At 39.3% G+C, this 24,822-nt stretch overlaps 1 protein-coding gene across 1 annotated transcript in view; it reads right to left on the reverse strand.

Annotated features, from left to right (window-relative positions):
* The window catches only part of GNAI3 (G protein subunit alpha i3), a 49,306-nt gene that overhangs the window by 3,913 nt on the left and 20,571 nt on the right, over positions 1–24,822 (reverse strand). The window contains exons 2-7 of the mRNA XM_003933409.4: positions 16,973–17,015; positions 16,715–16,856; positions 11,544–11,701; positions 8,998–9,126; positions 5,202–5,331; positions 4,626–4,779 (exon numbers count right to left, since the gene is read on the reverse strand). Coding sequence (XP_003933458.1) covers positions 4,626–4,779; positions 5,202–5,331; positions 8,998–9,126; positions 11,544–11,701; positions 16,715–16,856; positions 16,973–17,015 — 756 coding nt within the window. The remainder of the gene's footprint in view (positions 1–4,625; positions 4,780–5,201; positions 5,332–8,997; positions 9,127–11,543; positions 11,702–16,714; positions 16,857–16,972; positions 17,016–24,822) is intronic.

A 24,822-nucleotide genomic window follows, 5' to 3' on the forward strand; every position in this document is an offset into this window, starting at 1 on the left:
GATGGCTCACACCAGTAATCCCTGTACTTTGGGGGCCACGGCAGGTGGATCACTTGAGGTCAGGAGTCCAAGACCAGCCTGGCCAACATAGTGAAACCCTGTCTCTACTAAAAATACAAAAAATGGTTAGCCAGGCATGGTGATGGGTGCCTGTAGTCCCAGCTACTCAGGAAGCTGAGGTAAAAGAATCGCTTGAATCTGGGAGGCAGAGGTTGCAGTGAGCCAAGATTGTGCCACTGCACTTCTGTCTGAGAGACAAAGCAAGATAGTGTCTCAAAAAAAAGGGGGGGAAACTAGTGGAGGAGGAAGAAAGGAATATTAATTAAAATATACAAGGAACTGAAGCAAAACAGCTTTGTAGGTGCTTGCGGCAGGTTCTTAAAATCTAGAGAATGACCTCCATAAATTAAAGGAAGCAGAGCAGTGAAAAGTGAATTTTTGTCTGCTAGGAACAGATACTAATACCTGGCAAATAAGGACTGTAAGAATCTATGTAGAATGTAGACAATGGAGGATAGGCCTGGAAGTTCACAACAACAACAAAAATGGATATGATATTAAAGGCTCTTTGCTTGGTGTTAAAGACTCTAAGCTGAGTCTTCAAAATTAATGTCAATTCTTTTACTTATCTTACATATCTCTCCCACAATCCTAAAACTTGGCTGTTTTCTATAAACTAACCTAATTCTCACCTTCTTCTGTTCTTTACTCTGAACAGGTAACCACATTTCCAACTTCCCTGAGAAGACAGAGGCCACAAGGATTCAACTACATCTCAACTTTTTGGTCTACCACCTCACTCAAAATGTTACCTATCTGCACTTATTTGTAATTCTGGTCTTAAAGGTGTCTTACTTCTTGCTCAAAAATCAATTGCTCTACCTATACTCTTTTTAAAAAATTACTGAGGAAAATTAACATAACAGATATTTAACCATTTGAAGTGTACAATTCAGTAGCACTTAAGTGTATTCACAATGTTATGCAATCACCACCTCTCTATAGCATCAAAACTTTTTCACCACCCTATTCCCATTAAGTAATCACTCCCCATTATCCCCATTCTGGTAACCACTAATAAGCTTTCTGTCTATGGATTTGCCTATTTTGGATATATCATATAAAAAAGTATTGGCCTCTTTTACTTAGCACAGTGTTTTGAGTTTCATCCAAGTTGTAGCATCTATTATTATTCCTTTTCATGGGTAAATAATATTCATTGTATGTATATAACATGATTTTGTTTATCCATTTGTCCTACCTAGACTCTTTATTGAGACAGTCTCACTCTGACGACAGGATGGAGTGCAGTGGCACGAACTCGGCTCACTGGAACCTCTGACTCCCAGGTTCAAGCGATTCTACTGCCTTAGCCTCCTGAGTAGCTGGGATTACAGGCATGTGCTACCACCTCCAGCTAATTTTTTTTTTTTTTTTGAGACGGAGTTTCGCTCTTGTTACCCAGGCTGGAGTGCAATGGCGTGATCTCGGCTCACCGCAACCTCCGCCTCCTGGGTTCAGGCAATTCTCCTGCCTCAGCCTACCGAGTAGCTGGGATTACAGGCATGCACCACCATGCCCAGCTAATTTTTTGTGTTTTTAGTAGAGACGGGTTTTCACCATGTTGACCAGGATGGTCTCAATCTCTTGATCTTGTGATCCACCCGCCTCAGCCTCCCAAAGTGCTGGGATTACAGGCTTGAGCCACCGTGCCCAGCCTAATTTTTGTATTTTTAGTAAAGATGGGATTTCACTATGTTGGCCAGGATGGTCTCAATCTCCTGACCTCATTATCCACCAGCCTCAGCCTCCCAAAGTGCTGGAATTACAGGCGTGATCCACCAAGCCTGTCCTGTCCTATCTAGACTCTTAATTCCTTTTTTCCCACCTGCTTACAAATCTTGCTCCTTCAATGACATCCGGTTTTTTAAATACCTCTTTTGTTTATAGGATCTTAGCCCTCAGCCTACAAACATTTTTAAATCTCTCCTTTCCCTTTAAACCCACATTGCTCAAGAGTAGTCTACACTTGTCTTCTTTCTTCACTTTCTACTCTGTGATTCACTGTACTCACCTTTCCACTGCCACTGCTCTCAAAAGCAGGTCAACAACTTCCTAACTGTTAACTCCAAAGGTCCTTTTTCAGTATGTATCTTGCTTATCTGCAGATAACACTGTTGACTGAAATATTTAATCAACTCACTTTTTAACCTCTTCTTTTGGTTTTTTGTTTTTTTTTGAGATGGAGTTTCGCTCTTGTTACCCAGGCTGGAGTGCAATGGCGCGATCTCGGCTCACCGCAGCCTCCGCCTCCTGGGTTCAGGCAATTCTCCTGCCTCAGCCTCCTGCATAGCTGGGATTACAGGCACGCGCCACCATGCCCAGCTAATTTTTTGTCTTTTTAGTAGAGACAGGGTTTCACCATGTTGACCAGGATGGTCTCGATCTCTTGACCTCGTGAGCCACCCGCCTCGGCCTCCCAAAGTGCTGGGATTACAGGCTTGAGCCACCGCGCCCGGCGTTTCTTTTGGTTTTTATGGTATCTTTCTTTTCTTCCTGCCAATAGAAGCTGCTCTTCTCTCTCATTCTGTGGTCCTTTACTCTCTTCATTCTATAATATTATCTCCATAGGTCATTTCACCCATTTCCATGTTTTCATTACTGATTATCTCAAACCCCAACCTCTCTTCAACCTCAAATATAACTGCCCATGAGACATTATTTTGATGTTCCATAAATAATTAAAAATCAACATTCCAGCCAGGCACAGCGGCTCATGCCTGTAATTCCAGCACTTTGGGAGACTGAGGCAGGTGGTTCACCTATGTCAGGAGTTCAAGACCATCCTGGCCAACACAGTAAAGCCCTGTCTCTACTAAAAATACAGCGACTAACTGGGCATGGTGGTGCACGCCTGTAATCCCAGCCACTCAGGAGGCTGAGACAGGAGAATCACTTGAGCCCAGGAAGCAGAGGTTGCAGTGAGCCAAGATTTCAGCCACTGCACTCCAGCCTACGCGACAAAGCAAGACTCCATCTCAAAAAAAAAAAAATCAACATTCCCAAATTTGAATTCAGGTTATAGCACTAGCATCCAAGACAGAAACCTGAGAGTACCTCTGACTCTTCCCATTCCTTACCCTGCTTTACCCTTTCACTTTATTATAGAAAGAATTTACAGTGTCTCCACTAACAAGAGTTCCTCTTCCTTGGAAATACCTGACTCTCATCTGTAAGTTTCATAGTGATCCAGCCCCGGCAGTTACATTTGTGCCCCTGACCTCAACTGACTGGCCTACAGACTTCTGCCTGGCTTCATGGCCAGATTCTCTCCTTGGAATTTGAAACCAGGGCCAAGCAATCCCAGTCTAGCCTGATCTTTTTTAACAGAGATACAGAAACTGTGACTAGGCTGTTATCACATAAACTGAATAGCAGAGAAAGTTGGAAAGGAGAGAAAGAAATATAAAAAAGATACACAGAGAAGAGAGAAAAAAGATGGGGGATAAAGAGTGCTTCCAGGGTTCTCGACCATTATTTCCTAGTTCTAATTCCATTCTAAGACCTGTCCATTCTTGCCCTTGGGTTCTGTGATATATCCCTTAATCCCCATCCAAAGTTTTTACTTCTATCCTAAGTCCTTAGTTATTCAAATCCCCTACTATCTATCTTTATTATCATTTATTGCATAATCTCTCTAAAGCACAGTTTCTACTGTATCATGTACCCCATGATATGGATCATGGTAGGATATTAAATCCTTCAACTGATGTCACTGTCTCAGCATGAGATATAAGGCCCTCCATGAGTTGACCTCTGACCACCTCTCCAACAGCTTTTCCCTACTAATACCAAATTCTTTCTTTGTTTCACTACTAGCCATGCCATCTTTCTACCTTCATATTTTCATATATGTAATTCCTTTTCTAAAATGCTTTTATTCCCGCCTGCCTGATGATTTCCTATTCATCCTCTTAGTAGCTGTAGAAAAAAACTACACTGACCTCATCAGAAGTTAGTAACCACTTCTATTCCACTTCTATTAATGCATTTTACACTATAAAATTATTTATGTGCAACTGTACACGATAAAATTATTAATGTACATTTTACACTATAATAAAATTATTTATGTGCAAGTATACACTATAATAAAATTATTTATGTCCCTCTGCAACTACATGTCAGTTTCTTGGGCACAATGATTGCAACTGACCCTTGTATTTTCTTCAACATATACCAAATTTTGCTTTATTTTTTGTGAGACAGGGTCTTGCTATGTTGCCTAGGCTGATCTTAAACTCTTGGGCTCAAATGATCCTCCTGCCTCCCCTTTCCAAGTAGCTAGAATTATAGCCACCATGCCCAGCTCCCAAATTTACTTTTTCTGTTTTATTTTCCTCAAAAAATGAAGATAGAAATTTAAAATAAACACAGAAAACTCAATTATGGCTGATATGGTACTCTTGACTTAGGGAGTTTTAATCACAGGCTCAATGCCAATGCCACTATCACTGAATATTCTCCATCAATCACTCAAAACAAAAGGCAGTTTCATAAATGTCACCAAAGTGTTGATCTAAGTAAGACGTGTATTTCCAATAAAATCTTTCATAACCCTTTACCTGTGTATTCTGGGTAACAGATAGTTAATGGACTCTTCTTTATTTTTTCCTCAAAAAGGTCTTTCTTGTTAAGGAAGAGAATGATTGAAGTGTCTGTAAACCATTTGTTATTACAAATGCTGTCAAACAGTTTCATGCTTTCATGCATTCGGTTCTGAAAAAGAAATAAAGGATGATAGGTCAGTAGCAAATAGTAAAAGTGGATTAACTTAATGAAAAAGACAAATCAACAACTTTTACAGCACTGAATGGCATTCATGGAAATAAGTCAGACATCAGTAAGATAAAGTTGAGTGTTAGTCCTCATTTTTGTAATTTTTAGGGGTGAGGAGGTGAGAGGAAAGGTTGGCTAACAATAGCACTTAACCCTTTCCATATACTCCATGTGGCTATCACATCTCTTTTAGAGTAACAGGGCACAGGCCAGTATTTTGAAAGTCTAATCTCACTTACCAGGAGAAAAATTAAAAATACTAAGATTTGGTTGAATGAGCAAATAAACACACACAATCTTCCTAATAGTTATTTTCCATTTCCTGGCTACATTAGACAGGTTTACCAGAAGCTCCAACATACCATCTCCTCATCCTCAGCCAGAACAAGGTCATAATCACTGAGGGCCACACAGAAGATAATTGCTGTCACTCCCTCAAAACAGTGAATCCACTTTTTTCGTTCTGATCTTTGGCCACCTACGTCAAACATCCTGCGCAAGGGGAAAGAAAGCACAAATTCATCAAGTTCACACATACACCTCTCCCTAAACTGAAATGATTAGTAAACTTCCCACTATTACATATTCAAAACTTCATTTATAATAGAAGACAAACAAGGAATAGATTAAATGTAGTCAAAATAATTATCCTGGCTAAAAGTACAAGAGAACAACACGAGGAAATAAAATTTGTGAATAATCTAAATTCTCATCTTAGACAGACAGTTGAGCCTCCTCACTATCAAAGTTTGTATCAGATGTGTGAAAAGTCAGCAGAATAAGCACTGGAATGGATTAAAGGACGGAAAGGGGAAAAGACAGGAAAAGCGAAGAGCTACATAATACAGTTTGAGATAATAACAAAAATAATGACATATTTATTGAGTGCTTACCATGGTGCCAGACACTACTACTAAACATCTTAACTCATTTTGCTCTTGTAACACTCCTATAAGTAGTAGTATTATCCCAATTACACAAATAGAGAAATCGAGGCACATACAATGTTAAATGATTTGCTCAAAGGTGCACTACTAACAAACAGGGACTGGGGATCCAAACCTAGGCACTCTAACTCCTGCACCCTTGTTCTGACTCCCAAAATGGTTTGCCTCTGAACCCCCAATTTGCACTCTGCTTCCATAACTTCTCCCTACTAATTCAAGTTTGTTTTCCTCACTCTAAAAAAAGAAAATCTGGATATTGTAAAAAAATAATAATAAATTATATTTTATGGCAGGATTCTATGAACCCAATATCTAAAAAACAGCCTTGACCAATATTTTGAAACTCCAAGTCTTACTTAAACCTAATTAATAAAAACAAAGCCTCAACTGTTCACAAACTTTATGTTCCACTCCAGATTAGTTTAATCCGCTACTCTCTTGCGAGTAACTTACTTGGTATTCTGGGTCAACTGCTGAACTTCTATCAACAGCATCCTCAACTACTTCCTATAGTGAAAAGAACATCTGCACTGCTTTGTGTTTTAGCTGATACTTAGTTCTAATGACATATGCATGCATGTGTAACTCTTGTGATCTGTCTTTGATGAAAATGATAAAATTTTTAAAGGCTAAACTCTGCCAAACTGGTTTAATGTATAAGATCTATACTGACTAGGGGCCTACATTTCCAGAGACATTTTTCCCCCAGAAATTCAAAGAAATAAGACACAGTTGGTGATTTCTAAACATATGCTTGAAAGAAATTCCCTCTTTAAGACCCAACTCTTCCTTTGGGTTGACTGTGCACAATTCTTTTTGACCTTTGGTCACGACACCTGGAATGATATAATCACAAGCTGGCTTTAATATAGGGTCATATTACAGGTTTCAGGAAGGCTAACAGCATATATTTCACCATGGAAGTCTCAAGGGGAGATACACCAATAACTTCAGTTTACTCCCCCATTTTCTTCTACAATGTCTACACAACACTATGAAGTTCCAAGGTGGGTTTTTAGCACATATTAACATTTACAATATCATTCACTAAGAGATCAACATTTTATAAACATTACCTCATTAACTGAGAGGCAAGTAAGCAATTACACAATGCCTTGCATATGGTAGATGCTCAATAAATGTTTGAATAAATGGATAGTAGTTTTGCCTAGAGAGAAGAGGAAAAGGAAGAAATGATAGTACTTCATAACAAGATATCTACATGCCAACAATAAAGTAGGCGTGGCACCTTAATTAGATCTAGCTACTGATCCTGGCATAAAAAGACAGGACAGTTAGGATTTGCCTAACTAAGGACTGATCTATTTAACAACACCAATAAGAAAGTTTCTGACACTAAATAATGATCACAAGTTTTAATTATAAATAGATTGCAAACCTTATACAAATAAATCTCATTCTTACGGTCTCACAAGTAATAATCCATGCGGTCTTTGCTGCTCTTGCTAAATAAACTCATCAGTACTAAAGATTAGCAGCAAGTCTATTCTACAATCATTCATAGCTAAAATGCTATTTTCCTGCACCAGAAAAAAATCCAGTTTGGTGTATTAGGATTTTAAGCCCCCAACTGGTATCTAGTAATATGCAAACCCTATATGGATTTCACAACTCCTGTGGAACAGTTGTTTTCAGAGAAAAAACTGAGAGGATCTGAGTTATATTTGTATGCAATAATGCTGAACATCACATTCTACATATAAGCATAATGAGATAACTAAGGAACACATGGTATATTGAAGGGGAAAAGTTTACTCCTAATCTCAAAGGTCACAAAAGAAGAAAGTAAGAATCAAAAAAAAAATTCTCAAATTTATAAAAGACCGTTAACACAGAGACAAGCTGAGGCCTGTTTTAGAATTACTAATGATCATGCGAAAATTCTTTGTATTAGAATATGAGAATTTTCTCTCTCTAAAATAATCACAGTTGGGCTGGGCACAGTGGCTCACACCTGTAATCCCAGTATTTTGAGACCATGAGGCGGCAGAATTGCCGGGGCCCAGGAGTTTGAGGCCAGCCTGGGCAATAAAGAGAGACCCTGTACCTACATAAAATTTTGTTTAAACATCAGCCAGGCACAGTGGCATGAGCCTATAGTTCCAGCTACCTGGGAGGCTGAGGCAGAAGGATCAGTTGAGCCCAGGAGGTCAACGCTGCAGTGAGCTGTGATCACAACACTGCACTCCAGCTTGGGTGACAAAGACCCTGTCTCTAAAAAATAAATAAAATTTTAAAAACAAACGAAAAAAATCACTGTTTATATGTCATCATATCAACCAAAAATCCCTCTAACCCTAAGTCTATTTTCCATTCTGCACTGTATTAAGAACTTAATTGTGGCCGGGCGCGGTGGCTCAAGCCTGTAATCCCAGCACTTTGGGAGGCCGAGGCGGGTGGATCACAAGGTCGAGGGATCGAGACCATCCTGGTCAACATGGTGAAACCCCGTCTCTACTAAAAATACAAAAAATTAGCTGGGCATGGTGGTGCGTGCTTGTAATCCCAGCTACTCAGGAGGCTGAGGCAGGAGAATTGCCTGAACCCAGGAGGCGGAGGTTGTGGTGAGCCGAGATCGCGCCATTGCACTCCAGCCTGGGTAACAAGAGCGAAACTCCGTCTCAAAAAAAAAAAAAAGAACTTAATTGTGCATGATACTATGTACAAATTACTTCAAGAGCCATGAAAATCTTGCTCCATTCCATCAACTTGAAGGGAAATTCAAACCAATAAGAAAGAAGTGACACTGGTGAGAAAAGCATTTCTATTTAAATTCAAAATGGCATAACCAAACCATATAACTTATAAAAAAAAACTGGTTTTCTATAAGTTTAATATTGTTATCCTATAAAACAAATATTCACTATCTGTTTTGGTGAGTCTAACGAAAAGCAGCTGAAAAGAATATTTTTAAAAACAAATCAGTTATCACAGGAAAAATTCTACTGGGAGGCAAGTTACCATTTATTTTTGAATTTAAATTCCTCTAAATGGACACAGATATTTGATGCTACTTGGAGAAAGAAGAGCTGTTTGGGCCCCCATTCTGTTAAAATATTCAAATAATGCTGATAAAAGTTTCTAAACCAAGGAATATTGCCCAGAGAAATTTTACCCTGATTAAGAGAGGGTAAACTAAAACAAAAAATATTTGCATTTGGCACCTCTAGCAAAAAGGCTAATGACTTACTTGAAGTATAGGTCTTTGAAGGTGAAATGCGTTTCTACAATGCCTGTGGTCTTCACTCTTGTCCGAAGAACATCTTGCTGAGTTGGAATGTAGTTAGATTGAGATATTCTATCCAGATCATTTAGGTAACTAAATAAAGACACACATTTACTTTTACTTGGTGAAGCCAACCATGTGCATAGCAAAACAGACTAAAGTAGTTCCTATTCTAAACCTGTTACTAGTTACTCAAGTGGCAAAACAGAATCAGATCTTCAGTATCACAGAAATTTTAAGAAGCCGGGCACGGTGGCTCAATGCTTGTAATCCCAACACTTTCGGAGGCCAAGTCAAGAGGATTGCTTGAGGCCAGGAGTTCAAGACCAGCCTGGGCAACATAAAGAGACCCCTGTCTCTACAAAATATTTTTAAATTTAGCTAAGCATGGTGGCACATGCCTGTAGTCCTAGCTAATCCTGTGCCACTGTACTCCAGTCTGAATGACAGAAATCCCTGTTTATTAAAAGAAAAAAGAAAGAAAGAAAGAAAGAAAGAATAAGAAAAAAACATGAATCCGCCATAGCACAATTAAAATACAGTCTATATATATATTAACAAAAGTAAGTTTAATTCTACAGAATTAAACTGTGAAGGCCAATTAAAAAACATAAAATAGAACAGGAAATGTTCTTATTAAAGAAAAATTCCTGAAATGTAATACTAAGTTAACTGCATTGTACAATACCAAAACGAAACTATACCAAAAGTCCTCAGACAATTAAACTTAATAGGTCACTGTGTATTTAACCATTTGACAGGACATTAGAAAATGGTGTTTGATTTACTAAAGTTAAGAGAACTATAGTCAGTAAGAATTAATATTTTCAGTATTAATTAAGAATTAATATCTTCGGTAAACAAGAGTCAAGGAGGTTTCCAGTTTTTTTAATCTAAACAAAAAATAAATTATAAATACCTCCAAAAAAATTAATTTGTTCAGGGAAATAATTAAAGACTGCTTCAAAACTATATTCTTTGCTGATTCCAGGCTAGAACACTGATGAGGAGAACACACCAATATAAGTGAACCATTATTATCTATAAAACAAAATACTATCACTAATATGAAGACGCAAGCTTAGATCAACAGTTATGAAAAACACTATAATGTAAGCACATGTAGTTAGAGGATTCAGAGCTTTCTGAATGAATGATGAAAAAAAGCAACTATAATCTATCTTTTAGGATCACTGGGAGAATTATGTAAGCTATTAATACCTGCAAGTAAAATATGTTATTAAAAGATAGGCAAGAATCCTGAAATGTTTCTAAAGCCAAGTTCTCACTGAAAGAATAAGCAAGTTTTCAAATACAGTCATGTGCCACATAACAATGTTATGGTCAACAGCAGACTGCGTAAATGTATGACAGTGATCCTGTAAGATTACAGTGGAGCTGAAACATTCCTAGCCCCTAGTGACATCATAGCCTTTGCATTACCTTTTTATGTTTAGAGATGTTAAGATATACAAATACCATTGTGTTACAACTGCTACAGTACTTAGTACAGTAACATGCTGTACAGCTTCACAGCATAGGAGCAACAGGTTACACCATATTAGCTTAGATGGATGGTAGGCTATATCTAATTCTATGTACATATACTCTACAATGTTTGCACGATGACAAATCACCTAATGATGCATTTTTCAGAACGTATCCCTGTCCTTATGTACAACCTGACTATATAATTTCTTTTTGTAACAATTTAAGCTAGAATGAGAATGTGAAAACTAGAAAAATAATAATATTGGAGAAAATACCTTAATGCTTAGAAGTGCCCTCATCTTTTAAAGATACAGATAACAAACGCTCACCAGGCCCCACAAAAGTACGTTTAAAAAATTACATTCTGAATTTAGGTTTTATAAGTAAGTATGCGTAAAGAGGTAAAATAGGATAACATATAACAGCTTAATAAAATTATTCATTATAAAGTCTCTTAAAACTATGTTAACACTCAAGATAATGCCCCTGACAAAAATGTATTTCAACTTCATTCCATGAGTCAATCATCTCTTTCTATACAAAGTCTCCTATTGTGATCTGGCAAAAGATTTATTAGTGGTAACTAGTACCAGAGAAATCCATAATGCAGCCCAGACACAGAGAGCTGGCTGCATAAAAAGGAATACCACAATTCTAATTTCCCTCTCTAGCTGGCTATCAGTGCCAAGTCCTTACACAGAGGGAACTTATGAGTTGGAACAGATTCAGAACCCAGCCACAATATGATGTCTCTCCTTCACTTGCTTATTATAAACATGCCGTGGAACAAATTCTGTGGTGCCAAGTCTCCCATTTACATTCCAAAAGGGATTTCCCCCCCCAAATCATACAAATGACCAAGGGCTCTATAATCCCAAATTTAGATAATTGTTATAAAGCACTGTATAGACTTCTAAGAGTGTTTATTACTTAAACATTTCCTTAAGGATGGGAACTAAACTTTCTCTGTTGTCACCAAGTTATTCTCTGTTACAATTTCACAGAGGAAAAGTACTTACTATGAAGCAGAATCATTGAGCTGATACTCCCTGGATCTGCTGAAGCAAGCTTGTACCCCGCCATCTCGCCATAACCGTTTAATCACTCCTGCTAGTTCTGGAGTCATGACTCCTTCTTCAGCACTGCCAGCTAAAACAAATAACTGCCGGGCATCATCCTGAAGAAAGCGGTTAAGAAAGAGACAGATGACTCTCCATTTCTTTAAGACTTGATGATAGTCTCTTTAAAACATACACACATTACATGTTATTTTAAAAGAGGTGTTATTACAGAGACCTTTTCTAACAGGCCAGCATGACAGATTATATAATTAAGTCTTTCCTCATCCTCATTCCACTACAGTTTTAAGTCCAGAACTGAGGTGAGGAATTGTTTTACTACCCCACCACTCCTCCACACATCACCAGAAAAGATCACTTCTGGCAAGCCCACAAATCTCCATCCAGATTGCTAATAATTTTTCAGAGAAAAAAACTGGTTTATGAGACAGGCTTATGTAAAACATTCCCGTTCTATTAAAGAAAGCCTACAATAAAAATAGAAATAAAAAGACTAGCACATAAGAGGTAAAGTTTAAACATTTAGGGAGTAAAACATTAATCAAGTTTGAGAAAAAAGTATTCTCTTCTTCACCTTCAGCCCAGACAGCAGAACAAGAAGAGGGGATGGAGGCATTTAAGAAGTCTAGATTGCGCCACTGCACTCCAGCCTGGGCAACAAAAGCGAACTCTGTCTCAAAAAAAAAAAAAAAAAAAAAGTCTAGAAGCCTAATGGGGGAAATAAATCCCTTAGGAAAAGATTCAAACAGTCCCTAGATTTCCCTAAAGCAATAATAATAATGTTCTGAGAGAGGGAAAGAAAGGCAGCAGGGGAAAAGAAAGTAACCAAGACAGCTGTGATCAAAACTTCATGAGTCAGCTGGGCGCAGTGGCTCACACCTGTACCCAGCACTTTGGGAGGCTGACACAGGCAGATCACAAGTTCTGGAGTTCAAGACCAGCCTGGCCAACATGGTGAAACCCTGTCTCTATTAAAAATACAAAATTAGCTGGGTGTGGTGGCACACATCTGTAGTCCCAGGTACTCAGGAGGTGGAGGTTGCAGTAAGCCGAGATAGTGCCACTGCACTCCAGCCTGGGTGAAACAGCAAGACTCCGTCTCAAACAAAACAAAACTTAACTTCACTGAGTCATAGCCATAGTTTTCTATTTTTTTCTTTTCTTCTCCTGCCTCAGCCTCCCAAGTAGTTGGGATTACAGGCATCTGCCAGCACCCTCAGCTGATTTTTGCATTTTTAGTAGAGATGGAGTTTCGCCATGCTGGCCAGGCTGGTCTTGAACTCCTGACCTCAAGTGATCCACCTGCCTCGGCCTCCCAAAGTGCTGGGATTAAAGGCATGAGCCACCAGGCCTGGCCGTAGCCACAGTTTTCTAGGTGATTATAGTTTTTAAATGTAAAATATGTGAGAGAGAGACGACAAAAAAGGACTATAAGATTTTTTTTTGGTTTTGCTTTATTCTTTTTTTTGAGACGAAGTCTCACTCTGTCTCCCAGGCTAGAGTGCAGTGGTATGATCTTGGCTCACTGCAACCTCTGTCTTCCAGGTTTAAGGAATTCTCCTGCCTCAGCCTCCTAAGTAGCTGGGATTATAGGCGAGCAGCACCACATCCAGCTAATTTTTGTACTTTTAGTGGAGACAGGTTGGCTAGATGCGGTGGCTCACACCTGTAATCCCAGCACTTTGGAAGGCTGAGGTGGGCAGACCACGAGGTCAGGAGTTTGAAACCAGTCTGTTTTGCTTTATTCTATCCATCCCTACCTGTCAGTTTAAAAATAAACACAGGTCTCATGGGATGATTTTCCCAACCACATCAAATATTTGTCTACCTTGAGAGATTCCAAATAACTATAAAAGAATTTAAAAAGCATATAATATGCAAAGAAAAAGTAAAGGAGAAAGGGAAGCAATCATTTGTATCTTAAGTAGTCATCAGGACAAAACAAACTAACAAGCAAGTCATTTCAGACCATAGGTGAACTCACAACCAAAAACTCCTAAGACTTGTGAATTACCAGAACTTGTGCATCCACCTTAGCAAAACAAAACCACCCACAGTGCACTCAAATTATTTCTGCCAAACTCTGGGTCTCCAGCTCTCATGGTTTTTACTTAGTAATATTTCCTCCTTTAAGATCCTTTCCTGTATTCTTTCTAGTAATATTTAGGCTCAGCCCTCATTTAGCTTCTGAGATCAGGTGCATTCAGGGAGGTATGGCCGTAGACTAGGCTCAACTCTATGAAAGCTTAGCTAAGATCTATATGGTCCTCCCTTTCTTTTCAAAGATAAAATTTTAAACAATGAGAAAAGCTGAAATATTAGACAAACTGGCAAACATACTCAACAGTGAGAATGTCATATATATATATATATGCCCTTCTACATATATATGTATGGTGCTTTAACATTTGAACACTTTATAATCCCTTGCTTCTGAAATTTGACCTATACTAATGCACGCATTCAAATAACATTGAGCATGGCTTTAAAAAGAAAGAAACCATTGTTCTAATTTTAGAATCTTCAAAAGAGAGAGAATTACTACTACTTTTTTTTGCTGTCCTGACACTATAAATATTCTTTTAGGAGGAAATGCTTTTTTCTTATCACTTAACTTCTTTCACTGACTTACTCTTGCTTCCTCACAATAAACCCTCTCTAAAGGTCTATAAAGAAGCCCCTCTTTACAATAAACTTCACACCTCCACACTTAAGCAGATGTGAAAAAGGAACCTATTCCATACCCAGTTCTTTTTTTTTTCCATTCACACTCTCTAGCCAACTATAAAAAACTAGAGGAGAGGCCGGGCACAATGGCTCACACCTGTAATCCCAGAACTTTGCGAGGCCAAGGCAGGTGATCACCTGAGGTCAGGAGTTCGAGACCAGCTTGGCCAACATGTTAAAACCCCGTCTCTACTAAAGATACAAAAATTAGCAGGGATGTTGGCAGATGCCTATAATCCCAGCTACTTGAGAGGCTGAGACAGGAGAATTGCTTGAACCCAGGAGATGGAGGTTGCAGTGAGCTGAGATCATGCCATTGTACTCTAGCCTGGGCAACAAGAGTAAAACTGTCTCAAAAAGAAAAAAAAACCTAAAAAACTAAAGGAGAATAAGAGAGGAGCTACAAATATAAATCCTTACACATAGAAGAAGAAAAAAAGACACTTTAAAAAATTATATAGGATTGGCCGGGCGCGGTGGCTCAAGCCTGTAATCCCAGCACTTTGGGAGGCTGAGGCGGGTGGATCACGAGGTCGAGAGATCGAGACCATCCTGGTCAACATGGTGAAACCCTGTCTCTACTAAAAATACAAAAAATTAGCTGGGCATGGTGGCTCATGCCTGTAATCCCAGCTACTCAGGAGGCGGAGGCAGGAGAATTGCCTGAACCCAGGAGGCGGAGGTTGCAGTGAGCCGAGATCGCGCCATTGCACTCCAGCCTGGGTAACAAGAGCGAAACTCTGTCTCAAAAAAAAAAAAAAAAAAAAAAAATTATATAGGATTATAGATTAGGTTGCGAGGACACTGGAAAGCTGGATGATTTAGGAGGCCTCAGAGGGATTAATAATGTCAACTGCATCTGGTAACACAGGAGAGTCAGGACCCAAAGATTAATGAAAATTGATTTGATAAAGGAAAGAAATGAAAGGGTAGGGAGAGAAATAAAGGAAGACAGACAGTGGGGAATAAGATTAAAGAGGGAAAGAAAAAAGGGACAAACTAAAAGAATAAATGACTGAGACAGAGAAAAAGCCAACAGAGAGAGGGAAGAGAATAAATACAGTACTATTGACCAGTTATGAGATACAACGAATAAAACAGAGAACTAGAGTTAGATGATAGGCAGAAATAAGAAAAGGGAGGAAGAAAATAAGACCACAAATAGAGCCGATATGAAGAAAAAGAGGAAAAGAAGGAAAGAAAAGGAGGAGGTGAATGAAGGAACAGAAAAGAGTAAGGTAAGGATAAAGGCTTTGTTTATTTTTTATTACACTGCCAAACTTCCCTGCACAGAGGCATAAAAAAAATTAGTCTCTGTGATATATTTTACAAAAATATAAAAGTCACATTCACATATTTTATTTTTTGATACTCCTCTCCCATTTTACAATCCCTAATCTAGCTCCTCTTTCTTTAGGCCATTTCTAAGATACTTTCTAGTCTAACACTGTCCAACTGTGACCAACCTTTCAGTATTTCCCCTCTTTTGATCAAATATAAATTTGCATTTGATAAGTTGGGAGTAGCTTTTAAGAGTTCCTAAGTGACTTCACTTTTGTCTTTCCAGGCAGACTTCCCAAGTCATTTTCTTTTATTTTTCCATGACATGTAAGTATGACACTCTGAACATAAGTGGTGAGTCCCTCAGATGTATGAAATAATTCTGTAATTTCCCAGCCTTCTCTGGAATTTAGCTGATATCAAAGATCTCCTGCCTTCATTTTGGCCCCCTCTCCACTGGCACAAAACATCCTAATCCTAATTACAAATGCCCTAATTTTATAAACTAGATCTTCGGGGTCCACTAAGTATTATTATAATTAAATAATACAACTTCTTAAACAGCTGACATGTGCAAGGCATTAAAGAATTGTACTAGGGCATGGTATACTCCAATTCTGTAGCTTAAGGGTCCATGTGGTATACAGTATCTGACTTAGATATTCAAGAATGTGGACTTAGGGTTCATGTCCTTACAGAATTTATTCTGGGAGACTGATTTTGGCCTTTAATCTTGTAAACCTCAAAAAGCACAGCTACAGATCATGGCAACCTTTCTCTTAGATTATTTTAATATACCATTATCAACGACTATAAAAGTCAACAGTGCTGTTTAAAAATAATAATAATAAAAGCAACTGAACAGAACAGTCATCCCAGAAACCTACGTACATCCACAGAATCCCATTTCCTAGACTCCTCTTGGGGTGGTTATAGCTAACACCTTCTAAAGCAGATTGCTAACAGTTCTCAAGTGAGCACAGAGTACTTTGCTACATTTTATCTTGTTGCTTAAACTCATTTCCCTAAAACATGAAGCAAAAATTTTGCTTAACTGTGTCTGCTGAATAAAAGCAAGTGAAGAGGAAATGAGCAACACTTACTGCCCTGGCAGCTTCCCCAAAGTCAATCTTTAGCCGTCCCATGGCTCTGATGATTGCAATGATGGACTGTATAGTATTGCTGTAGACAACTACTTTATATTGTTTACATTCATCCTCTGAATAGCCATCCTCATGAATGATTCTTTAAAACAAAGAAAACCACAAGTCAATACCGTGGACCTAAAATGAAAGATACTATGGACTTTTTATGCATTAGGAGAAATTTTGGTCTTAACAAAACACCATGTTCCAACTTACTTCATCTGTTTCACAATGGTGCTTTTACCAGATTCTCCAGCACCTGAAAGAAAAGAAAAGGAGACTTTGAATTTATCTGTCATTAACATAAAAGTATGATATCAACATGAATGATAACTCTGATTATCACTGATGGAAACCACAGGTCCGAGGGAAAATTTTGGTGAGGCTTTCATGTCTATCAAAAAAAAACTATGGAGCTTCTCTACTACAGATTTTGCTTTCTTTACATAACTCAACAACCAAGTATAATTTATTCAAAGTGTTCTAGGGCTTGCTTGATATCGTTTGTGTAAAATAAGCACACCCAAGGAGAGACAGCAAAATAAACTTTTGGAGGAACTCATTCACTACGTAAAACATAAACACTGAACACGACAAAAATGAAATGATTATTTTTTGGTCTATTCATTTTTATTAGTTCCTCTGTTGTCGCCTGCCCATACCAGAGGAATGATCTGAAAGCAATCCTAACAGTCATAGGACTAAAGATATTTCAAATGGAAGCAGAAAAGGCATTGTTCCTATCACTTTCTCATCATATGCCATCTCAAGACCCCCCCTTCCCTCCTTAGGCAGCTGGAATCACTTTAAACAAATGACCACAAATGTCAAGCTGGCCTTCTGAACTCCCTGACAAATCTACCTGCTAGATCTTCCCTACTCAATTCATTTTCCAATCTTCCAAGATGCCTATATCACACCATCTCCTCTCTCTCAAATCTTATAAACTCCTTCCCACTTCTGACTCTCAGCTGATGATCCTGTCCTACTTTTCTGTAAAATTTGAAGCAATCAGAATAAACTACCTCATTTTCCCACAACCGTATCTACCAGTCTATCTGTACTTCCATTAATATTCTCTACCAGCCAGTGGCTCGTGCCTGTAATCCCAGCACTTTGGGAGGCTGAGGCAGGCGGATCATGAGGTCAAGAGATCAAGACCACCCTGGCCAACACGATGAAACCCCGTCTCTACAAAAATACAAAAATTAGCTGGGCATGGTGGCATGCGCCTGTAATCCCAGCTACTCGGGAGAATGAGGCAGGAGAATCGCTTGAACCCGAGAGGCCTAAGTTGCAGTGAGCCAAGATCACGCCACAGCATTAGAGCCTGGTGACAGAGTGAGACTCTGTGTCTCTGTCTGTACACACACACACACACACACACACACACACTTTCTCTTTCTCTCTCTCTCTCTATCTCTCTCCATTCATCAATAGGTGAAAAATCTCTGCCAATGTTTTAAGATCAACTTCCCTCCAAGTCATCACTGCTGCAATTTTCCACGATATTTCCCACATCTCAAATATCATCATTTTTTCTCTTTCCACTGGGTCATTCTCATCAGCATACAAACTTACTATATTATTTTCCATCTTTAAATCAACACACATACACAACTCTAACTTTCCTTGACCCCCACACATTTTCTTCTAGCTACCACTCCATTTTCTCTATCCCTCTTTACAGCAAAATTCCTCTAATGTGTCATCTGCACTTAAAGCCTCCAATTTTGCATATCCAATTATCTCCTTCAGCTATGCTAATCAGGCTTTCACCCCCACCACTCTATTGAAACCACTTCTCAAGGTCTCCAAAAACTTCCATCTTGACAAACCCAGCTGGTCAATTCTTGGTGGTTAACTTAGCCTCTCAAGCAGAATTTGTCTAAGTTGAAACATTTTCTTCACTAGACAGGCTTCTTCTAGCCAACATACCCTCCAGGTTTGATTCCTACTTCACTCCTCAATCTCCTCTCTCCAGTTTCTGCCTTTTTTTTTTTTTTTTTTTTTTAAGGTGGAGTCCTACTCTGCAGCCCAGGCTAGAGTGCAAGGGCATGATTCTTGGCTCACCACAATCTCCGGCTTCCGGGTTCAGGTGGGTCTCCCGTCTCAGCCTCCTGAGTAGCTGGGATTACAGGCACCTGCCACAACACCCGGCTAATTTTTGCACTTTTAGTAGAGACAGGGTTTCTCCATGTTGGCCAGGCTAGTCATGAACTCCTCCAGACCTCAGGTGATCACCCACCTCAGCCTCCCAGAGAGCTAGTATTAGAGGCCTGAGCCACTAGGCCAGGCCCAGTTTCTGAATTCTAAAGGTTGTATTGCTTCAGGGCTCCCTCCTAGGCCCTTTTCCCTAACTAAGCTCATTGTCTCAATTATTTAATCTCATGGTCTTTTTTTTTTCTCTCTGGAGACAGACTCTTGCTCTGTCACCCAGGCTGGAGTGTAGTGGCGCAATCTCGGCTCCTTGCAACATCTGCCTTCCAGGTTCAAGTGATTCTCATGCCTCCTGAGTAGCCGGGACTACAGGCATGCGCCACCGTACCTGGCTAATTTTTGTATTTTTAGTAGAGATGGGGTTTCACCATGTTCGCCAGGCTGCTCTCGAATTCCTGGGCTCAAGCAATTCACCTTCCTCGGCCTCCCAAAGTGCTGGAATTACAGAATTGAGTCACGGTACCTGGCCCTAATCTCATGGTTTAAAATACTATTTACAAACTGATCATAACAGTTAATGTCTAGTGAGTATCCTGTGCCACACAGTTCTAAGCACTTTTTAAATAACTAATTTAATCCTCACAATAACCCTATGAGGTAGATATTATTCCCACTTTACAGATGAGATAAATGATGCATAGAGATGTCAAGTAACTTGCCTATAATTACACAGTCAGTAAGTGGCAGAACTGAAATTTGCATTCATTAGGTTTGGCTGCAAAGCTGGTGTATACTACCTCTATACTAATAATTTCCAAATTTAGATCTCTAATCTTGGTTTTTTTTTTTTGAGATGGAGTCTCGCCCTGTTGCCGAGGCTGGAGTGCAATGGTGCGATCTCAGCTCACTGCAACCTCCACCTCCTGAATTCAAGTGATTCTCCTGCCTCAGTCTCCCGAGCAGCTGGGATCACAGGTGCATGCCACCAGGCCTGGCTAATTTTTTGTATCTTTAGTAGAGACAGAGTTTCACCATGTTGGCCAGGCTGGTCTCGAACTCCTGACCTATGATCTGCCTGCCTCGGCCTCCCAAAGTGCTGGGATTACAGGCGTAAACCACCACGCCTGGCCTAATCTTGGCTTCTAACCTTGGCTCCAGACTCATATATCTAAACTAGCTACCTAATATTAGATTTCTAGCAGGCACCACAAACCTAAAATGCTCAAAACTGAGTTACTGATTCCTCAACTCACTCTCACACCAAAACAAATCCTGTTCCTCCCTCAGTCTTCTCATTCCAGTAAATGACACCAACATTAATCAGTTGCTCAGGCCAAAAATGTCAGGTGGCATGTGACTAATATGCAGATCAGACAAGGATGCCAGTGCCAATCTGTATATTAAATATTAGTAAAGCTTAATTTTTAAAAATAAAACTAGATAAATAGTTAATATAGTTTTAACAATTTGCTCTCGCACATTGGAAACCACAGGCCTAGATCACTGCACAAGCTTCCTAAACAGTCCAGTGCTTCAGACCTTGCCTTTTCTACCGTCAGTTTGCCAGTCAGTAAGTAGGTGGAATAAACTTTGTAAAATGTAAATTAGATCATGTCACATGATCTCCAATTATACTAAAAATCCATGGGCATTATGGTGCAATATACTCTGGCCCCTGCCTACCTCTTTACCCTCATCTCTTGTTACTCTCCACTTTGTCTTCACTGCTCTTGTCAGACCAGCATTCTTGCTTTTTCTCCAACATACCAAACCGGTTCTTACTGAGTTAGGTCCTGACTCTGTCTTTCCTGTCTTTGCGTTTACTATTACCCGAAATGAGTTTTGCAAGATTTTCTTCTTCACAGGAACAGCTTTTCCTGACTAATCTATCTAGATAGCTCCAACCCCATCACACTCTCTCCCATTATTCTGTTATATTTTTTCATAGCACTTACCACTTATTCATGTGACAGACTGGCTCATTTCTTATCTTCCTCACTTAAATATAAGCTCTATGAAGGCTTATTTATCCCTGCATTCCCAGGGACTTAAACTGGCCATGACATAAATTAGCTAGTCAAATAAATATTGCTGAAAAATAAATGACTAATTATTTAATAACCATGATTCTTTACTAAATATTTCTCAACTCTGCTAACCAAGAGTTAATTAAAATCCAAATATAAAAATTCTAGACAAGTACATTCTTATTCAAAAGGTACATTTATATATGACCTTGTTCTCATTACATAATCGATGATCGGGGTAGTACTAAATAGTTAATATCAAGTAGCACACAGTGACTTTCTTAGGATGCTGTTATAAAAAGGTGAATCCTCCCATTCGTATCTAAAAAAAATAATGATTCTATTCTGGGGAAGACAATACAAATGCATACAAGTTATATTTTAAATTGTTTAAAAGACAGAATAACCATATTAACATATTCATATTACCCAATTTTCTTAGAGCTAATTTAAGAAAAGTTGAGATTAATGAATTAATGTGTACCATTCTTTTATACATTGAAAACCACATTCCAACATTCATGTGAGATTATCTTGAATGAAATAATAAATCTATTAATCTCAGAATCAATTTCTACCTATCTTATTAATCCTATCCTATGGCTGTGCTGATTTTTTTTTTAAAAAAACACTCTGTTATCCTACCTCTCTCACATTTTTCCAAGGCTCCTTGAGAAAATGCCAGTTTGCCATTCCCTTTATTATTGCACTAGTATCGTCTCCTGAGGTTCCAGTTGTTTCTTTAAAGAAAAGGCGCCTTGGCAGGGTGCAGTGGCTCACACCTGTAATCCCAGCACTTTGGGAGGCCAAGGCTGGTGTTTTACCTGAGGTCAGGTGTCCGAGACCAGTCCTGTCCAACATGGTGAAACCCTGTCTCTACTAAAAATACAAAAAATTACCCAGATACGGTGGTGGGCACGTGTAATCACAGCTACTTGGGAAGCTGAGGTATGAGAACCACTTGAACCCAGGAGGCAGAGGTTGCAGTGAGCTGAGATCGTGCCACTGCACTTCAGCCTGGGCAATAGATCGAGACACTATCTCAGAAAAAAAAAAAAAGGTACCTCTCACTGCCCACAGAATACGGATTTGTTTCAGTGGTTGTTCCAGGAGTCATTTTATACAAATAAAGAATCTCTTTATACAAAGTCTTTGACCCACTCAGCTTCTAGACCACCACGAAGGGTGCCACCATCTTATCCATCTTCCAAGTATGAAATCTAAGAGTCATCGGAAAACCATTCAGTTCTCTTCTCTCCTTACCGAGCTGTAACAAAATTCTTCTTACGCATTTCTCAAATTAATCCTCTCTATCCTTCGCATGTCTAAGTCTGATGTTGCACCTATTATATGTTACTGCTGTAATTTTCTGAAGCCTCCAGCTCAAAGTCCCTCTCCCTTCTCATCACTTCCAAGTGGCACTATTTATTTACTTATTTAAAAAGGGAGAGAGTCTCCCACTCCATCACCCAGGCTGGAGTACAAGGGTGCAATCTCAGCTCACTGCAACCTCTGCCTCCCAGGTTCAAGCAATTCTCCTGCTTCAGCCTCCCAAGCGGTTGGGATTACAGGCATCCACCCCAAGTGGCACTATTTTTAAAACCATCAGTTTACCTAATAATTCTCCAAATTACTGAAACACTTTCCATAATCCTTTCTTAATAGGTCTGGGCTCTTCACTTTTACCTCATTCTCTGTGCTCCATTGTTCTAGCAGTAAGCTCCTGTTTCATGGTATCTCACTGATGCATTTTCCCCAAGCTGCTTCCTATATTCCATCTCCCTACCCCACAATCAATGTGGCATTTGGAACTTCCTAATTTTATCTGTGTCTTTTATCTAACTATCTTCAAAAATTTATCACAACTTTAAGAGGAGATTCATTTGCCCATCTTCAATACACTAGGGAAGTAATAGCTGAAATACAAAGAATGGGACAGATGCAAAGGATATTGCAAAGACAGTATCTATGGCTTGGGGGAAAGGGAGGAATTGAAGAGGACTCTGTAGACAGAGTAGAGATGGAACTGGGCAGTGGGGCAGTATACACAGGGAAGAAAAAGTTGGAAAGGTCCCATAAATAGGAGGAAATAGGATCCATTCAACATAGACGCTTTATCCTTAAAAGAATATCCTATAAAGTAGGAAAGAAGGATGAGAGGCAAAGTCACAGAGATTTCTGAGAATAAAAGTAGGAAGGAAGCCATGTTAGTCTCATTCTCGATAAACTAGGCAAGGCAATCTGCAGAGAATAAAGGGACAGCATTTAGAAAATGATCTGGGGACACGGCACAGTTGGCTCACACCTATAATCCTACCACTCTGGGAGGCCAAGGCAGAAGGATCACTTGAGGCCAGGAGTTCAAGACCAGCCTAGGCAACACCAGCAAACATCGTCTCTACCAAAAAAAAAAAAAAAAGAAAGAAAGAAAGAAAGAAAGAAAACAAGAGTAACACAAAAAATTAGCTGGGCTTGGTAGCACACATCTATGGTCCCAGCTACTTGGGAAAATCTCTTGAGCACAGTTCAAGGCTACAGTGAGTTACAACTGTGCTACTGCACTCCAACCTGGGCACAGAGCAAGACCCTGTTCCCACAAAAAGAAAAAGAAAATCATCTGCGTTTATTTACAGTTTGGATACATAATCATCAAACTGTTAGACCCCCTCCCAAAAAAAAAAAAAAAAAAATCACCAGTAAAGTGCTCTAATGTAGAATCACTGCATTTACCTAAACGTGTTCCTTTTTCTTTCTTTTTTTCTTTTTCTTTTCTTTTCTTTTTTTTTTTTTTGAGACAAGGTCTTGCTCTGTCACCCAGGCTGGAGTGCAGTGGTGCAATCACAGCTCACTGAGGTCTCAATCTCCCGGGCTCAAGCAATCCTCCTGCCTCAGCCTCCTGAATAACTGAAAGTAGCTGTGACTACAGGTATACACCATTATACCTGGCCAATTTTTTAAATTTATTTATTTATTTATTTATTTGAGATGGAGTCTTGCTCTGTCACCAGGCCTTAGTGCAGTGGCATGATCTCAGCTCACTGCAACCTCCGCTTCCCGGGTTCAAGCAATTCTCCCGCCTCGGCCTCCTAAGTAGCTGGGACTACAGGCGTGCACCACCACACCCAGCTAATTTTTGTATTTTTAATAGAGATGGGGTTTCACTGTGTTGGCCAGGATGGTCTCAATCTCTTGACTCGTGATCCACCTGCCTTGGCCTCCCAAAGTGCTGGATTATAGGTGTAAGCCATCACACCGGCCAATTATTTTATTTTTAGTACAGATGATGTCTCACTATGTTGCCCAGGCTGGCCTCAAAGTCCTGAGCTCAAGCAATCCTCCTGCCTTCCCTCTCAAAGTGCTGGGACTACAGGGTTGAGACACTGCACCCAGCCATATGTACTTAACTGTATTTTTTAAAAAGGTCTTTGAGCAGGCACCATAGCATATGCTCTCCACCTCTCAATAACATATATTACATGATGGGTATGCAAAGTGAGAGATGGTGATAATTTCTTTGCAAGATAATTTTTAAACAAGGCCCAAAGTGAATGGAATTTGGAACTGCTAAAACAAATAAACCATTATCATATATGAGCAAACTCATTTAGCTGACATATAGACTGATTTTAAAAATTAACCCTGACAGATGGCTGATTCTCAAAAGCACTGACCCCTGAAGCCTTCTCTTTTTCCTCTTTCATCTGACTAAAGCCAGTTCAAAGAATGTATATGAGTATATCATGTGAATTTCCTTTTCTGTCCCTTCAAGCACGGTGAATTTCCTCATCTGAATGGGGGTCAATAGAAAATGCTCAAAACGGTGCCTGACACATAGTAAATGTTCAATATTAGCTAACTATTACATACGAATGCCATTTT

Source organism: Saimiri boliviensis, chromosome 11 (assembly GCF_048565385.1).
Source record: "Saimiri boliviensis isolate mSaiBol1 chromosome 11, mSaiBol1.pri, whole genome shotgun sequence".
Lineage (NCBI taxonomy): Eukaryota > Metazoa > Chordata > Mammalia > Primates > Cebidae > Saimiri > Saimiri boliviensis.